This window comes from Cebus imitator, unplaced genomic scaffold (genome assembly GCF_001604975.1).
Source record: "Cebus imitator isolate Cc_AM_T3 unplaced genomic scaffold, Cebus_imitator-1.0 Scaffold256, whole genome shotgun sequence".
In the NCBI taxonomy this organism is placed as follows: Eukaryota; Metazoa; Chordata; class Mammalia; order Primates; family Cebidae; genus Cebus; species Cebus imitator.
The window spans coordinates 1,045,787-1,062,864 of record NW_016107571.1 but is presented as its reverse complement, the minus strand read 5'-3'; the positions used below and the strand labels follow the sequence as shown (position 1 = coordinate 1,062,864).

The 17,078-nt window shown below is 48.1% G+C and overlaps 1 protein-coding gene and 1 pseudogene across 1 annotated transcript; both read left to right on the top strand.

The window, feature by feature from the left end:
* Positions 1-281: 281 nt before the first annotated feature.
* LOC108283115 lies at positions 282-767 on the top strand (annotated as a pseudogene).
* Positions 768-8,320: 7,553 nt separating this feature from the next.
* Positions 8,321-13,869, top strand: AMIGO1 (adhesion molecule with Ig like domain 1). Its single transcript, XM_017499262.2, has 2 exons — positions 8,321-8,632; positions 9,052-13,869. Exon 2 carries the CDS (start codon positions 9,139-9,141, stop codon positions 10,618-10,620), a length of 1,482 nt encoding a protein of 493 aa, XP_017354751.1. The 5' UTR covers positions 8,321-8,632; positions 9,052-9,138; the 3' UTR covers positions 10,621-13,869.
* The last annotated feature ends 3,209 nt before the right edge of the window (positions 13,870-17,078 follow it).

Here is a 17,078-nt window from a genome sequence, read left to right as displayed (position 1 = left end):
AGTGGGTCAGGAGCTCTAGAATTTGTACTTTTAATAGGGCAGGTATTATAACTTCCATGTTATATGTGAGAAAACTGAGGCCCACTGTAACTTCTCCACAGTTACACAGCCAGATGATGATAGGGATCATATAGTTTGTATATTTGTCCCCACCCAAATCTCATGTCGAATTGTAATCCTCAATGCTGGAGGTTGGATCATCAGGGCAGATCCCGACTGGCTTGGTGCTATCTTCGTGATAATGACTTCTCCTGAGATCTGGTCATTTAAAAGTATATGGCGGGTTTCCTCCTTCACTAAGGACCCGCCAACATGGGCCGCGTTGGCACCAAAACTGTGAAGAAGGCAGCCCGGGTCATCATAGAAAAGTACTACACGCGCCTGGGCAACGACTTCCACACGAACAAGCGCGTGTGCGAGGAGATCGCCATCATCCCTAGCAAGAAGCTCCGCAGCAAGATAGCAGGCTACGTCACGCATCTAATGAAGCGGATTCAGAGAGGCCCAGTAAGAGGTATCTCCATCAAGCTGCAGGAGGAGGGGAGAAAGGAGAGACAATTATGTTCCTGAGGTCTCAGCCCTGGATCAGGAGATCGTTGAAGTAGACCCTGACACTAAGGAAACGCTGAAGTTTTGGATTTTGGCAGTCTGTCCAACCTGCAGGTCACTCAGCCTACCGTTGGGATGAATTTCAAAACGCCTCGGGGACCTGTTTGAATCAATGCTGTATTATTTTCAATAAACCTGGGACAAAAAAAAAAAAAAAAGTATATGGCACCTCCCCCAACCCCTTGCTCCTGCTTCACCATGGGAAGTACCTGCTCCGTGAGTAAAAGCTCCCTGAGGCCTCCCTGGAAGCAGATGCTGCTGTGCTTCCTGCACAGCCTGCAGAACTGTGAGCCAATTGAACATTTTCTTTATAAATTATCCAGTCTCAGATATTTCTTTATAGCAAGGGAGTAATGACCTAATACAAGGGGTAAGACTGGAATCCAGCTTTCTTGACACTCAGTCCAATTCTCTATTGGCCACAAAGATCATACCCTACATAGAATCCTTAACACAATGAGCAACTGACAGACATTTGCTAAATTATATAGAATCCACACATCTTACCTTGTAAGTCCTAGAAGGAAGAAACGATTTCTAAAGCATATTTGCATCCTGCTTCACCCAGCCTCACCCTGAGGCATGTAACACAATATTCTGCCCTAGGGGCTCAACAGATATGTATGAGTGAGTGCATATGAATGATTACTAGACTGTGTACCACTACATCAACTATCTTTGGCTGTGCTCCAGACTATAAATGAGCTGCCCAGAGCTGAATTTAACACTCCAGCTATGATGCTCTGACCCAAATGAAGTACAGCCAGAGAACCTTTGCCTGTGGCTTTAAAGGAACTGCTGCCTCTTTTGGGGAGCCAGACCTTGCCCTTCCTGCTGGTCTGGTGTGTGCCCTCACAGGAACTGACTGCTCTGTTACTGATCCTGGGTCCTCCCCACCTCCTCAGCCCCTACTGTGGCTTCCTAATGACTTCCTAATCCTAGCTTCCCATTCATCAACACTTAGTACTTAGCTCTGACCATAACTTTGGCCTGGAGCCCTAGAAGGCAGGCTCTGGAAAGCATAGACTGCAGATAGAACTTTTCCTCTGTTCTGCCTTGCATTATCCCTGAAAATGTTATGATACATTGAAAATAATCTTGACCAAGGATGCAGGAGACAGCCCACTCCTACTTCCTCACATTTATAGGAAGCCTACTTGGTGTTAGAGTATCTGCTAGATGCCTGAACTCAGTAAATCCTCGCAACAACCCCATGAAGCAAGTATTCTTATTATTCCCATTTTACAGGTTAAGTAACTAGCCCAAGTCACACAGTGAATGGCAGAGCCAGGATAGGATCCCAAGAAGCCTAGCTCCAGACACTACTCTCTTAACCACAAAGCTACACTCTTTCTGTAGGCTCCTAACTCAGTTCTGCCATGAACCAGCTTGTGAACTTGACTGCTATGGCCTCTTCCAGCACAGGTGGGTGGGTAGTCTAAAGTTCTCTCATTATAGGTAAGGGCTAGATGAGCTAATACTATGATTACTCTGAGAATTTTCTAAGAATACTGTCAGTATGAAGAGTGGAAACTTCAAAGACAAATGAGTAGATATAGTGGAAAGCATGATTAGAGGAGACAAGTATATAAATTCAGATAGTAATCAGATGGTTACAGATCATGGAAAGAAACTTTTAACTATAAGCTAAACATTGAATTTAACTATAATCCTCCCCCAAATCATAAAAGCACTGACTTCCTAAACTGGAATATTAACTTTCCAAATATAAGACAAACTAGTCAAAGATTTATATATGGGCCGGGTGTAGTGGCTCAGGCCTGTAATCCCAGCCCTTTGGGAGGCCGAGACAGGTGGATCACCTGAGCCCAGGAGTTTGAGACCAGCCTGGGCAACACAGGAAAACCTTGTCTCTACAAAAAAAAATACAAAAATTAGCCGGGCATGGTGGCACACGCCTGTAGTCCCAATTCTTTGGGAGGTGGAAGTAGGAGGATCATCTAAGCCTAGGAGGTCAAGGCTGCAGTGAGCTGTGATTACAACACTACACTCCAGCCTGGATGACAGAGTGAGACTTCGTCTAAAAAAAAAAATTCACATAAGAAAATGAGCTTAGAAGTCTCAACATTAGCGAGGATTTAATTTTAGATATAAAGCCTTTAGAAATCAAAAGACAGGGTTGCATATACAGGAAAAGAAAATATTTTCAGACTTATGACAAAACTTCTTAATGAAAAAAATATAAGATTCCTTTTGGAGGACTTCCTGGTTATCTAGGCCCCCATGGCAGGAGCTCCAAGGTAGTCTTATTTGTAACAAGGCCTTGGAACTACAGTCTTCCACCTTTGGGATGTTGGTTCAGCTGCAGGTGGACTGTGGTGGTGAACTCCATCCCTAAGGGCTAAAATAACATTTTGAACCATGAATTTATTGTTCAGCCATACTTCGAAGACACATCTGTCTGATAACCCAGTGCAGAATTATTTTGAGATGTCTACATATAAGTGTTAAAAGTCAAGAGAATGTTCACGACTTAGCCATCTAGAATGAACACCACTTTGGCGGCAGGACAGTCCTTACTGAGTGCATAAGCTATAGAGTAAACAGATGCCTTCAGATTTGTTTGACAAACCCGAAGAGCCTGGGACATGGATAGGCCACTCCATCTACATCAGGTGAGGCCCCAGCTGCCCATAGTCGGTATGCACATTCTTGTGGTTTCTGCAGATCCAGTGGAGCTTCCAAGAAGTGTGCCCGGCTGAAGTGGAAAGAAAAAAGACTGGTAAAAAGGACTCCGACGCTGGTTGTCTAAACAGAGAGAGTATTTCCCTCCTGGACAGTAAGTAAATCAATGTGTGAGCATGTTAAGCGGCAAGTGAAAAAGTTAAAAGGATCTGTGAAATGACTGATGGTTTATGGAGGTGGGGGCAGGAGGATGGCAAAAGGAATCCTCCAGAGTGAGCACTTTCAGGAACAAACTGAACACGGAACCGTGAGTGAACTGCTAGATATAGAAAGGGCTCACCCAGTGGTGAGGGCTAAAATGTTAGCCATTTAAGCAATTCATAACGAAATACTCAGCTTTATTGCTACCCACTTCCAAAATAGCCTAATTTTAGAGGCCCTCTCTTTCTGGAGACATCCCCAAAAATACAAAGTTGCTGATACGCGTAACACTATTGGGATCTCCACAAAATACAAGAATGCTTAAAATATTTAATTTTTTTTTTATTTTTTGGAGACAGAGTCTTGCTCTTTTGCCCAGGCTGGAATATAGTGGCATGATCTCAGCTTACTGAAACCTCTGCCTCCCAGGTTCCAGCAATTGTCGTGCCTCAGCCTCCCAAGTAGCTGGGATTACAGGCATGCCCCCATGCCCAGCTAATTTTTGCATTTTTAGTAGAGATGGGGTTTCATCATGTTGGCCAGGCTGGTCTTGAACTCCTGGCCTCAAGCAATCTGCCCTCCTTGGCCTCCCAAAGTGCTGGGATTCCAGGCGTGAGCTACTGCACCCGGCCAAAAGGTAGCTTCTTAATAGGGTGTCCTCCCTCGGCATTCTCCGCTCTGATTCTTTTTTCTTTTCTTTTCCTTTTTTCTTTTTTGGGAGAGGCTGTGTTTCCCAGGCTGGAGTGCAGTGGCCTGATCTTTGCTCACGACAACTTCCACCTGAGCTCAAGCCATCTTCCCACCTCAGCCTCCCAAGTAGCTGGGACTACAGATGAACATCACCATGCCTGGCTAATTTCTGTATTTTAAGTAGAGACAGGGTTTCTCCATGTTTCCCAGGCTAGTCTCGAACTCCTGAGCTTAAGTGATCCACCCGCCTTGGCCTCCCAAAGTGCTGGGATCACAGGCATAAGCCACCGTGTCCAGCCTTCTCCAATTCTAATGGCCAGTATTAGTTATTAGAAAGCAAAAAAGATTAAGAATCCACTCCGATTCTAATGGCCAGTATTAGTTATTAAGAAAGCAAAAAATACTTGTAGTGTGGGGAAAAGGAATTCATCAAGTCTCATAAACTGGGAGACATGTCCAACTGTTTTTGCTCAGGTGCGAGGCTAACCAAACAACCTTTCAAGTTGGATTTAGGAATACTGAGTTGGTCCATTCCAGTGAGTGGAAATACACACTCACTAAATAACTTGCTGCTATTTATCTTGCTCAGGTCCTCTTTTGTTGTGAATAGTTGTTCTGGTCTAAAAAGCAGCTGTGGGAAAGTTATGCATCCTAAACCAGTGCCATCATGAAACTTTCTGTGACAATATATTGTTCAACAAGGGGAGCTGGCCACATATGGCCATAAGCATTTGAAATGCTGGGAGGGAAACTGAAGAAGTGATTTATATTTAATTAATTTAAGTAGCCACAAATGGCTGCTGGCTACCAATTAGGCAGCACAACTGATCCTAGATCCTTGCTACTTAAAGTGTGGTCTCAAAGAAGAATTGGCATCATCTTGTTAGCTTGTTAGAAATGCAGAATCTCAGGCCACACCCCAGCCCTGGTGATTCAGAATCTCCATGATTATAAGATACCCTGCTGATTTGTCTGCACATTAAAATTTTTAAAGGATATGGTTACTTTTTGGTTTTTATTTTTTTTTCTGAGACAGGGTCTCACTCTGTCACCCAGGCTGGAGTGCAGTGGCATGATCTTGGCTCACTCCAACCTCTGCCTCCCAGGTTCAAGTGATTCTCATGCCTCAGTTACCCAAGTAGCTGGACTACAGGCATGTACCCCCACGCCTGGCTAATTTTTTGATTTTTAGTAGAGATGAGTTTTGCGTTGTTGGCCAGGCTGGTCTTGAGCTCCTGCTTCATGTGTTCTGCCCGCCTCAGCCTCCCAAAGTGCTGAGATTACAGGCATGAGCCACCGCACCTGGCCAAAATGATTGCTTTTAAAAGGATATGGATTAGCTGAAAATACAGACTGACTGCGCAACATATCTGTGGTGACCCTTCCAAATTGTAGACACTCAGTCTTGAAACTGGTATCCATCATCAGGGGCCTTTTTCTTTCTTTGTATCTGTCTCTCTCCCACCTCTTAAACATAGCAGGAAGAGGAAAGAGAGGCCAGGCATAGCGGCTCATGCCTGTAATCCCAGCACTTTGGGAGGCTGAGGCGGGCAGATCACCTGAGGTCAGGAGTTCAAGAATAGCCTGGCCAACATGGTGAAACCCCATCTCTGCTAAAAATACAAAAATTAACTGGGCATGGTAGTGGGTACCTGTAATCCCAGCTACTCGGGAGGCTGAGGCAGGAAAATCGCTTGAACCTAGGAGGCAGAGGCTGCAGTACGCCACTGCACTCCAGACTGGGCAACAACAGCAAAATTTGGCCTCAAAAAAATAAAAGGGGGTGGGGGGAGGGAGAGGAGAGAGCCTGGAACACTGTGGTCAAAAGAAAGTATGCAATGTGAAGATGAGGGGGAGGCTGAGAGGAACATGTGTTTCTCAGGAATATTTATACAAAATAAAATAATGGCATTTATCTATAATAATAATTCATCACCCATATAATTGAATATGGGTGATGGGTATATGGAAGTTCATTGTACTATTTTCTCTACTTTTGTGTATGTTTGAAAATTTTCAAAATTAAAAAATAGATGTAACTTCAGAGATGATGTGTGATAGCCAGCCTCCAAGATGGTCCCAATGATCCTCTCTTCCTGGTATTTGTGTCCTTGTGTAGTTCTTCCATACTGAATCAGGGATTTCATATGTGACCAAAGCAAAGGTGTTAGCCATAACTTCAAAGAGCCAGATCACTGTGACTTCTGTCTTTCTGTCTCTTGGATCTCTTGCTCTGAGGGAAGTCAGCTGCCGTATTATGAGGATACTCAAGCCGTCTTGTGGAGAGACCTTTATGGAGAGGAATTGAGGTTTCCTGCCAACGGCCAGCCAAATGAATTTAAGTGAACCTCCATGGCCCCAGTGAAGCCTTCTAATGACTGTCCATCTAACATATAACTGCATGAGAAACTGCCAAGCCAGAACTGTCCACCAAACTGCCCTTGAATCTCTGACCAACAGACACTGTGAAAGGCGACAAATGTATATTGTTGTAGGAAGCCACTAAGTTTTGGGGTAACATGATTGATTATGCAGCAATAGATAACTGATGCAATGTGATTTCAAGATACTTCACTCCTTGTCCTCCAAAAAGAATCCCATCTTCATCTTTTCAGTGAACCCTAAAATGAACAGAAAGACCTGTCTCTCCTTTTTTTTTTTTTTTTTTTTTGAGACAGGGTCTTGCTCTGTCACTCAGGCTGGAATACAGTGACACAAAGATGACTCACTGCAGCCTCGACCTCCAGGACTCAAGTGATCCTTTCAACTCAACCTCTCAAGTAGTTGGCACCACAAGTGCCTACCACCATACCTATTTCTTTTTTTAGAGACAGAGTCTTACCATGTTGCCCAGGCTGTTCTTGAACTCCTGGGCTCAAGCAATCCTCCTGCCTCAGCCTCCCAAAGTGCTGGGATTCACACGTGTGAGCCACTGCACCTGACAGAAAGACCTTTTCACACTATGCATAAGGTTAACATGCTAATACTCCTTGAAGAGATAATATATTCACTGAAATTCATGGTAAAACATATGTGACAGATATAAATTCTTTCTTTTTAAAACTCTTAGCAAGCTAATCTATTGAGACATTAATTTCAGTCTTGATCTTGCTATGGTAAGAGGCTAGAAAGAATAAAAAGGTAATTTCTCCCTTACTGTCCACCGTCTCAAGAACAGCTAACATCTTGAATGATAAGGTCTACGCTCTTCCTACATCTCTCTTTCCTCACCCCCAAGCCCAAACAACATACACTAATAATGGCTTCTTGTTGTTTCAGGGGCCACCCTATATAAGACACCCCTCCACCTCCACCATTGGCCTTCATATCGAGGATTAGGTAACAGAGAAACTAAGTTGGAATTGCTCCATAAGGGGAGTGGGGAGCTGGCACTGGTTTAGAAAGAAGGCAAGTGGCCAGACCTAAGGGCTGAATGATTTCCCTTGGGCTAGGAAGGGTTTCAGAGTTTCCAGGAATGAAAATTGTCCCTGGCTTGTATGCACTCCCTGTGTGTGTATAGCAGGTGGAGTGAGGAGAGGTGCATGAGGTGTCTTGTAAAAGGGTGTTGTGGGGCCTGGGCTCGCCAAACACCCCCTTCCCCACCACGCCTGCGCAGCTGGCTTGCAGGCTAAGGAACTGTGCCCTTCAGTGGTACCTCAAGGGTCATGAACTAGCAGCATCAAGACGGGGATGGGGTGGGGTAGGGTGGACCCCTTCCCCCAGTTTTTGAGACTTCACAGCCAGAGAGAGAAAGGAGGGGGAACCTCAGAATGTGACTAATGAATTTCCCGCCAACATTGACAGGCGGGAGCTGAGCCAGATTTCTTTAATTTGCGAAATTAAAAGGCATGTGACGCTTCTTGCTAGAGTCAGGTGCAGCGAATTCACTTTAGTGAGACAGACTTTTCCTGAGAGCGGGTCTGTGTGGCGAGAAGGGTGCTGCGGGATGGGGGTGCGGGGGAATGGGGGACGCAGGAAGTTATAGCGGAGCCTCACTGCCGCACTTCCTGACAATGTTCGTCTTTAGCTAGGCGTCCCGAGCTCGCTCGCAGAGGGAACGACCCTGCGCGCGTCCGCCCCGCCGGCTCCGACACAAACACACGCACGTGCGCCCCGCCCCCGCCGCGCGCACGCGCCCCGAGGCTCCGGCGGCGCCGACGGGCGCGCGCGCGGTGCTCGCTGCCCCCACGCCGCTCCCTCCGCTTGGATCGCGGCGCCTCCGGCTCCCCGCAACGCTCCATGCCAGGCCTGTGGACCCGGAGGCGGCGGCCGTGGTCGGTGGGCTCCGGCGGGCTCAGCGGTTGAGGCGGCGGAGGCGCGGGTGAGCGGAGCCGGGCCCCGCAAGTCCCCGGGAGGCTACGGTGGCGGGCGCGGGCCCCTGCGTAAGGCGGGCGCAGTGACAGGCCGGCCGGTGAGGCGCCGCCGGGGGAGGCCGCGACGGAGCTCCCGGACCCGCCATGGGCTGAGACACGTCCTCGCCGAGCAGGTGCAGTGAGCAGAGGTCCCGGGGGGAGCCCGCCCCTATAGGCCCCGGGGACCCTCAACCCCGACAGGATGCGTCCTACCCACCTCGGTGCCCTGTTGACCTTCCCTCAGCTCCTCCCAAAAGGCCCGCCGACCCCATCCGCAAACCCGGCCCGTGTCATCCCTGTGACTCCCAACAGTCCCTGCCATCCTGTGCATACCTGCAGCCTGCACCCCTGTGACCTCGGCCCAGTAGGCCCTTGGGCCATCTCCTCTTCGGCCTGGTATTTACAGCCCACTGCCTGCACAGTGCCTGGGAACTACCCAGCATCTCTTTCCTAGCCCAAAGTGGGTGGACATAGGGGTGGGAGGGGAAGTGGGAGAGGGTGTCCTTCCTTCTGGAGTCCTTGGTGACCACAAACCCATCCTCTTTCTCTCAAGTGACCCTTCCGTACCCCACCAGAACATGCCCGGGTGACTTCCTCCCAGATCTTCCTTGTGGCCTTCCTCGACCACTCCAGTGACACTATGCACCCCCACCGTGACCCGAGAGGCCTCTGGCTCCTGCTGCCGTCCTTGTCCCTGCTGCTTTTTGAGGTGGCCAGAGCTGGCCGAGCCGTGGTTAGCTGTCCTGCCGCCTGCTTGTGCGCCAGCAACATCCTCAGCTGCTCCAAGCAGCAGCTGCCCAATGTGCCCCATTCCTTGCCCAGTTACACAGCACTACTGGACCTCAGCCACAACAACCTGAGCCGCCTGCGAGCCGAGTGGACCCCCACGCGCCTCACCCAACTGCACTCCCTGCTGCTGAGCCACAACCACCTGAACTTCATCTCCTCTGAGGCCTTTTCCCCAGTACCCAACCTGCGCTACCTGGACCTCTCCTCGAACCAGCTGCGTACACTGGATGAGTTCCTGTTCAGTGACCTGCAAGTACTGGAGGTGCTGCTGCTCTACAATAACCACATCATGGCGGTGGACCGGTGCGCCTTCGACGACATGGCCCAGCTGCAGAAACTCTACTTGAGCCAGAACCAGATCTCTCGCTTCCCTCTGGAACTGGTCAAGGAAGGAGCCAAGCTACCCAAACTAACGCTCCTGGATCTCTCCTCTAACAAGCTGAAGAACTTGCCACTGCCTGACCTGCAGAAGCTGCCAGCCTGGATCAAGAATGGGCTGTACCTACATAACAACCCCCTGAACTGCGACTGTGAGCTCTACCAGCTTTTTTCACACTGGCAGTATCGGCAGCTGAGCTCAGTGATGGACTTTCAAGAGGATCTGTACTGCATGAACTCCAAGAAGCTGCACAATGTCTTCAACCTGAGTTTCCTCAACTGTGGCGAGTACCAGGAGCGTGCCTGGGAGGCCCACCTGGGTGACAACTTGGTCATCAAGTGTGACACCAAGCATCAAGGGATGACCAAGGTGTGGGTGACACCAAGTAATGAACGGGTGCTAGATGAGGTGACCAATGGCACGGTGAGAGTGACTGAGGATGGCAGTCTTCATTTCAAGAAGGTGCAGGTTGAGGATGGTGGCGTGTATACCTGCTATGCCATGGGTGAAACTTTCAATGAGACACTGTCTGTGGAGTTGAAAGTGTACAATTTCACCTTGCACGGACACCATGACACCCTCAACACAGCCTATACCACTTTAGTGGGCTGTATCCTTAGTGTGGTCCTGGTCCTCATATACCTATACCTCACCCCTTGCCGCTGCTGGTGCCGGGGTGTAGAGAAGCCTTCCAGCCATCAAGGAGACAGCCTCAGCTCTTCCATGCTTAGTACCACACCCAACCATGATCCTATGGCTGGTGGGGACAAAGATGATGGTTTTGACCGGCGGGTGGCTTTCCTGGAACCTGCTGGACCTGGGCAGGGTCAAAACGGCAAACTCAAGCCAGGCAACACCCTGCCGGTGCCTGAGGCCACAGGCAAGGGCCAACGGAGGATGTCGGATCCAGAATCAGTCAGCTCGGTCTTCTCTGATACGCCCATTGTGGTGTGAACAGGATGGGTTGGTGGGGAGATTCTGCCCCAGGAGAGGTAATGCACCCCTGAAGGATATGAGGGGATGGAAGAGAGGGCTGGCTGCCCAAGGGAATGGGTTCCTCCTGACCTCAAGGGAATTGGTCCCAGGTACAACAGTGAGCAAGACCCCAAACAGGGTGTGGCTACCACGATTTTCAAATGTGGATATATTAATCCTCAGGCAAATGCTACACCCCTACCCAAAGCCCTGCCAATTCTCAGTGTGGTAGAGGAAAAGAAGCTTGTCTGAGTTGGATGGGAATGAGGAAGGAGTGAGGGGAAGAGCAGATTCCCTAAACTTTCATGAGGTCATCCCTAGCTCCTTAAGAGAAAAACATTTGGAAAAAAAATTTTTTTTCTATCTCTACCCACCCACACCTGTGATGTTGTGTGTGCTGGGGGAGCTTCCACAGGAGCCACATTAGGGAAAAGCTGTAGTATCCTCTTTGGCTTAGGAAGTCAAACTTCACACCTGGGGAAGTTGGAAACCTTTGGAAAATGAGTCAGGAAAAAGCTGAGACCTCAATCGGTAACACTTCCCCAGAGCTGTTGTAAGACTTTCCATTAAACCCTTCCTCTTTCCTGATGAGCCCTGGGTGAATGGATCTTTACAGAAGCCTGGCCTCCTGCCTGTTATGACAGCAATGTGGGATGTGGTATCTGTGCCTTGTCCTGGGACCAGTGGCACAGAGGGGTGTAGCATGAACTGAAGGGTCCATGCCACAGCATAGGTGCCAGCACAAGACTTGGAGATGGGGGGTGAACTCCAGATAAGCTAATTCCCTGGTTGGTGAAACCCTTGGTTAGTATTTGATTCCCAGCATCTGTGTGTCAGGCCAGAGTGGGGGCTGCTAAAGGCAGAGCTTTTATGGATGCCTGCCACAGACGTGGTACATGGGCCCACTTCACGCTATAAGGATGAAGGTAAATCAGCCTCTATTATGTAGCATCCAGCTGGACCTACCTGATTCTCAGTGTATGCCATCTCTTCATCCAGTCTCCTTATCAAGCTCAGGTGGGATTCTGAATTTTCCCTAATATGCTGCTCTGTAAAGGGAGGAGTCCAAGAAAGTCTGGCCCCAGCTGGCTTAGAGTAGGCTTGGAGATAGAGAAAATCCAGTATATATCTCCTCTGTGTAGACAAGGTTGCCTTGCTCCTCTCTCAGAGATATCTTCTCTGCTGCAAAGTCAAAGCATGGGGTTTTGTCAGTGGAAGGGTTGGAATTGGGTGGTCTCTACCCTAGAATGGCAATTTGGAGTGTGGCCTAGAGTTCTGCCCTCTCCACAGATTCCAGGCAATCCTGTAGCAGAGATAATCAGTAGTACTGAACTTTCAGAAGGGAAGTTCTGCCACCCCATTCCTCCGTCGAGAGGTATTTGCTGTTGTGGTTGTCAGGCCAGAGGAACTTAAGAATGAGCTCAACATTCCGTTCCATCCAAGGTTGCAGCATACTCTGGGTATGGAGATGACTGATCCCTTAACTTTTCCCTTTGACTATACTGCATGCCCTGGGAGTGGCTGCTCTGAGCTTTGGCAGAGGATGAGCAGGGCAAAGTTGAAAATGTTCTCTGATGTTGGTTTTTCTTAGTGTCTTTTCTCTCCCACATTTCTGGTTCATTGGAAGTTATCCAGATCTCTAGACTTCTGACTTGCTTTTGACGTTCTAAGAGGTGTCATTTACCTGTGGGTGAGGGGCTTGGAGGGCCGGACTATTAAACTTCCTATTAAGATTGGGGAAGGGGACTCAACATCTTCCCCTTGTCTGGTCCTGGGAACTCAAGACTGCTGTCCATCCTTTATTAGTAACCTAGTTTTGTTGAGAGAGAGGTGCAGCATTTCCCTCAAGTACCTGCATGCTCATAGGTATGCATGCTTATATAGGTATGCATGCACACCAGCACCTTGACTTCCACCAGGACAGTAAATCTGTAGTCCCCACTAATGCCACTCTCAGACTGGTCTCCACCAATGTGCACAACTTCATGCACACAATTTTATTCCCCTTTAGGAGAGACAGTGACCATGCCAGGCTCTTCAAATACTCCTGTATTTTAATTTCTGAACTCCCTGAAGCTTCACCCACATCTCCATGGCACTGAATCACTTTTCTGCCCAGGCTGGAGTTAGAAGAACCATGGGTTGAAGACCTTGGGAGAAGGGGTGGAGAGGAGCTACCTGGTTCTTCAGACTCCTCAAAAACCTCCCTTAAAGACTATATATATGAGCAATTAAGATAGAACTAGGTCATTGAAGGACTTTGAAGGAAACTGGCAAGGGGCTAAGCAGCTGTGAGCTGCTCTGCCTGTTAACTACTCAGGAGAGAAAAGTTGTCTTGATTTATTCAAGAGACTCCTGAGAATTTTGTTACTGGAGCTATAGGAACCAGGACTCCCTCCTCAGACTCATCAGGAAATCTGGGAAAATCTCATCTCCATGCTGCAGTTTCCCCACTTGGCACCATCTAGGGCTCTGAAGATCTTTAAAGTGAGCGTTAAATGAAGCAGGCCTTCTGGGGCATCCTGGTGGAGCTCCTGAGGACTAGGAGGGCTGTTTTCTTCATAATTCCTTCCCAGTTTAGGGAATGAGAAAAGGCCCTGCAGCTCTTAAGTCTCCCGATTCTATCCACTAGTTTGGCCTTGAGTTTGAGACACCTGGAAGATGTACCTGGCTGCCCTACCAAGAGATGTAACTGATTCGCTTCTTCCGGTGGTTTCAGGTGATAGAACCCAAAGGTGGGTTTTTAACTGGAGAATTGAGTAATCAGCATATGTAAATTCACTAGAACCCTGTATTGAAAACTGCCAGGTGTGGGTATAAGAAAAGGCCGCGAAATCACCACCTCCTCTCACCCTACCCTGCACCCATAAACCTGACATGTCTCCCAGGAAGCAGGTGTCCCTGGAGACAGAGTATGACAGGGCTCTACAATCTGTCTGTGTAATTATTTGTGATCTTTATTTTGTTTTTGTCTGTATTTATGGAGCCCAAGGAAGGGGCCAAGAGAGGGTACACCCCAGCTGCGGAGAGCAAAGCAGACAGATCCAGTTTTCTGTGTGTTCTTACCTCTGTACTTCCTCGTAGCTCTGCTGACCAAGCAGGTCTCCCGTGTCCAAGACCCCGTTCCTCCCACTTGTGTACACCTAGGCTGGCAAATCTTGGAGCCTCTGGGCTCTGAAAACTAGACAATGATCATTAAACCTGGCTTGAGTCTCTGTTCTGGCACAATCTGACTGGTTTATTTATATTTTCATCCTGTGGGTGGGGTTCGCTGTAACTCAGAAGGGTGTGGCCTATCTAGGAAGAAAATCTTTCAGTGCTATTATAAGGACATGGGTGAAATACACATCTAGGCATTAAGATGGACCAGGAGTCGGCAAACATTTTCTCTAATGAGCCAGATAGGGAATATTTTAGGCTCTGCAGACCATACAGTCTCTGTAACAACTCAACTGTGCTGCTATCACCTGAGTGTAGCCACAGACAGGACAGAAATGAATGACTGTGGCTCTGGTCCAAATCAGATTTGACTTATGGACATTGAAATTTGAATTTCATATAATTTTAACATGGCTTTTGAGTTTTTCCAACCATTAAAAAAATATGTAAACTATTATTCACAGACCACATAAAATCAGGCAAGGGCTAGTTTGACCAACAGACCATAGTTTGCTGACCCCTGAGATAAGATTCTCAAAAGAAATGTCACTGAAGCTTTAGAGTTTAGAAATCCCATGACTTGGCGCTGAGGCTTGTAGATAATGAAGTCTTCCTGGACCCTAGGGTGGAGGGTTGCCTCCCTGCAGAGTTCTCTTAAAAGTCTGGATCAAGCTTACTGACCATACCATGGAAAAAATGTTTGGATTGGGTCTTAGAAAATGGTAGGGAGCAGCTCACTTTCACAGAATTTTTTTAATTAGTATTTTCATGTTGTAAACAGTAGCCATCTTAGGCTAAAACTATATTCATCTAATGGCCAGGTTAATCTTCCTTGACAGCCTAGTGTGTCCTAGGCATTGCGTGGAACGGAAAAATGCAGTCTCTACTTTTTGGTGCAGACTCAGCCTACCAGAAATTGGACTGGATTCTAAACTCTAACCATGCAGATTCTTTGGGTACTCCCTTGGTGATTCCAGAAGGGGATTGTCATGGCAGATTCCAAAGGGGGAGAGGAAATGATATAAGGAAAAAAAAGAATCAATTTGAATACCTAAAGTCTTGACTGAAGGGCAGCCCTCCTCTATCTGGAAAGTTGTTTTTCACTTGAGTAACAACCAAGGTGATGAGGGGTGGAGCTACTGCACAACCAGCCACATCAGACAAGTCAACCTTGGCAGTCAGTGAAATGACAGCTGTTGATGTCAGAGCACTCCCATACTCTGCATTTATACAGTTTTTTATCCGCAAAGCAGTTTTTGCTATGGCCGACAGGATGACGCTGATAAGGAGAGCAAGTCTGATGAAGACTAGTTGGAGTTCTCCTGTTTTGGCCTGTGTCTGGCCCAGGGAAGTCCATGGCTGCATCTCTTCCACACACATCCCTACCCACCCGCTCACATCCCCACCATCTCCCCCATGCCACAAGAAGTTCCTTAGATTCTGGCCAAGATGTGCAATTTTGTCTGCCATGCCTTGTAGCACTCCTGGCTCCTCTTAGGTAGCACTTGCGGGGAGGGAAGAGGCTAACATGACAGTTTTCTTTTAGAACAGATGAAAGTTCAGTGCATTGGCTAGCCTAGCCTGTCTTCCCCCTAGTCTCTCCTTCCCTTTCTGTATTTGCTCTTCTTGCACCACTTATCTTGTGTCTCCCAGGAAACCAGTGGGGAAGCTTCACTTTCCCCACCCACAGAGCAGAAAAGGCTCAGGCCCTGCAGTGGGACAGTTGGCTTTTCTGGTCTAGCCACAATAAGCCTGTGCTGAATGCTTCCTCTCCTGAGGCTTGAGAAAGGAAGGCTAAAGCAGCTGCCAGTCAAGCCCCTTCATCAAGCTTCTACACTCTCAGGTGGAAAATGCAAAATGGTGAAGACACTTAGACCTGCCTGAGGCCTCCAATCTAGTCAGCTTGTTTACTCTCCCTGGTTGGAACCATGGCCTGAGAGAACTAACCTGCAGTGAGCCAGGACGTGGAGCCTTGCAATGGGACTTCTGGATGCCCTTTGGCACTGGCATACATTAGGCAGGAGTCGTTGCCCCCAAAGCCAGTGTGTGGGCATGTGTGCACATACAGGTTGGGGAGAACTGGAGCTGGATCGTACTTTGTGCTTTGTTTCTCCACCTCCCACTGCTTCCTCACTTGGTTGTAGTTTGCTTTTGGGGGTCCTGAGCAGAACTGAGCATCCTTAGAAAGCACCATGAGATAACTGGGAATCTGCTTTAAAGATAGGGATGCTAGGGGCCACGCATGCATACTCAGTAAGACAGAGTTGGCTCCTCAGGTACCACTGATGAGCCTGAAGTCTTTCCTTAATCTGCTTCCAACAGAGGTTAAAAACTCATCTAAAAATTCTTACAATAGGAGGTGAATTAAAAACTGAGATTGTTATTCTGTTACACATCTGGTGAGTAGCCAGGTCCCCTGAGCTGGTGGGTAGGGAGAAGGTTTCCTCACTGGAGGTAATTTCTGCCTACATTAAGGGGTTAAGCCCAGCCCATGCTGGAGACAGACTACCTCAAACCACCCTCCAGGGCAGTTCTGCCTTTCCGCTTGTCTTCTCTGTGTAGTGCTGGCGAGAACTGCTGAGGCCCTGCACACAATGCCTGACTAGAGTGTCATTCCTGGATCCCAGGACAGAAAAAACAATTAAGATAAAAAACGAATATTCAAGCCTCTGCACTGCTGTTGTTCCTGCTTCTTTGCATCCACTCCAGGCAGACTGCTGGCTGCTCTCAGACAAATGGAACGGAAAGTATCCTTCCCCAATTTAAAATTTAAACAGAACTGCTTTCCCTGTGTGTGAATGCTGTTTTCAGTGTGTGTGTGTGTGTGTGTGTGTGTGTGTGTGTGTGTGTGAATGCCAATAAAGCACTTTGAGGAGGAGGGAACTGATCCCACTCCAAAAGCCTGAAATAGGAAAAGGAAAACCAGGCTGTGGACCCCTGGAAGCCAGGGGTCACAGCTCTGCATCTCCAATGCTTGAGGCAGGTGTTGCTCATTCTGTGGCTTCAGGAAACCAGAGGGTCGGTGGTACTGCTGTTTGTTACAGTTGCCCCTCCCTTCCTAGCTTGTCTGCCCCACTTTTCCCTCAGAAGGGCAGAATTAGGAGAGATTTAGATAGACTTGTGACCTGCAGCTCCCGACGAAGACCAGCTCCAGGAAGCTCAGGCTGGATCTAGGGAGCAACTGTACTGACTCCGAGCTCTGCAGTCTGCCCTGTGATTTGAGAACACCAGGTAGGCAGCACTTAAGGCAAACGTCACTAGTCATGGCCTTGGTGACA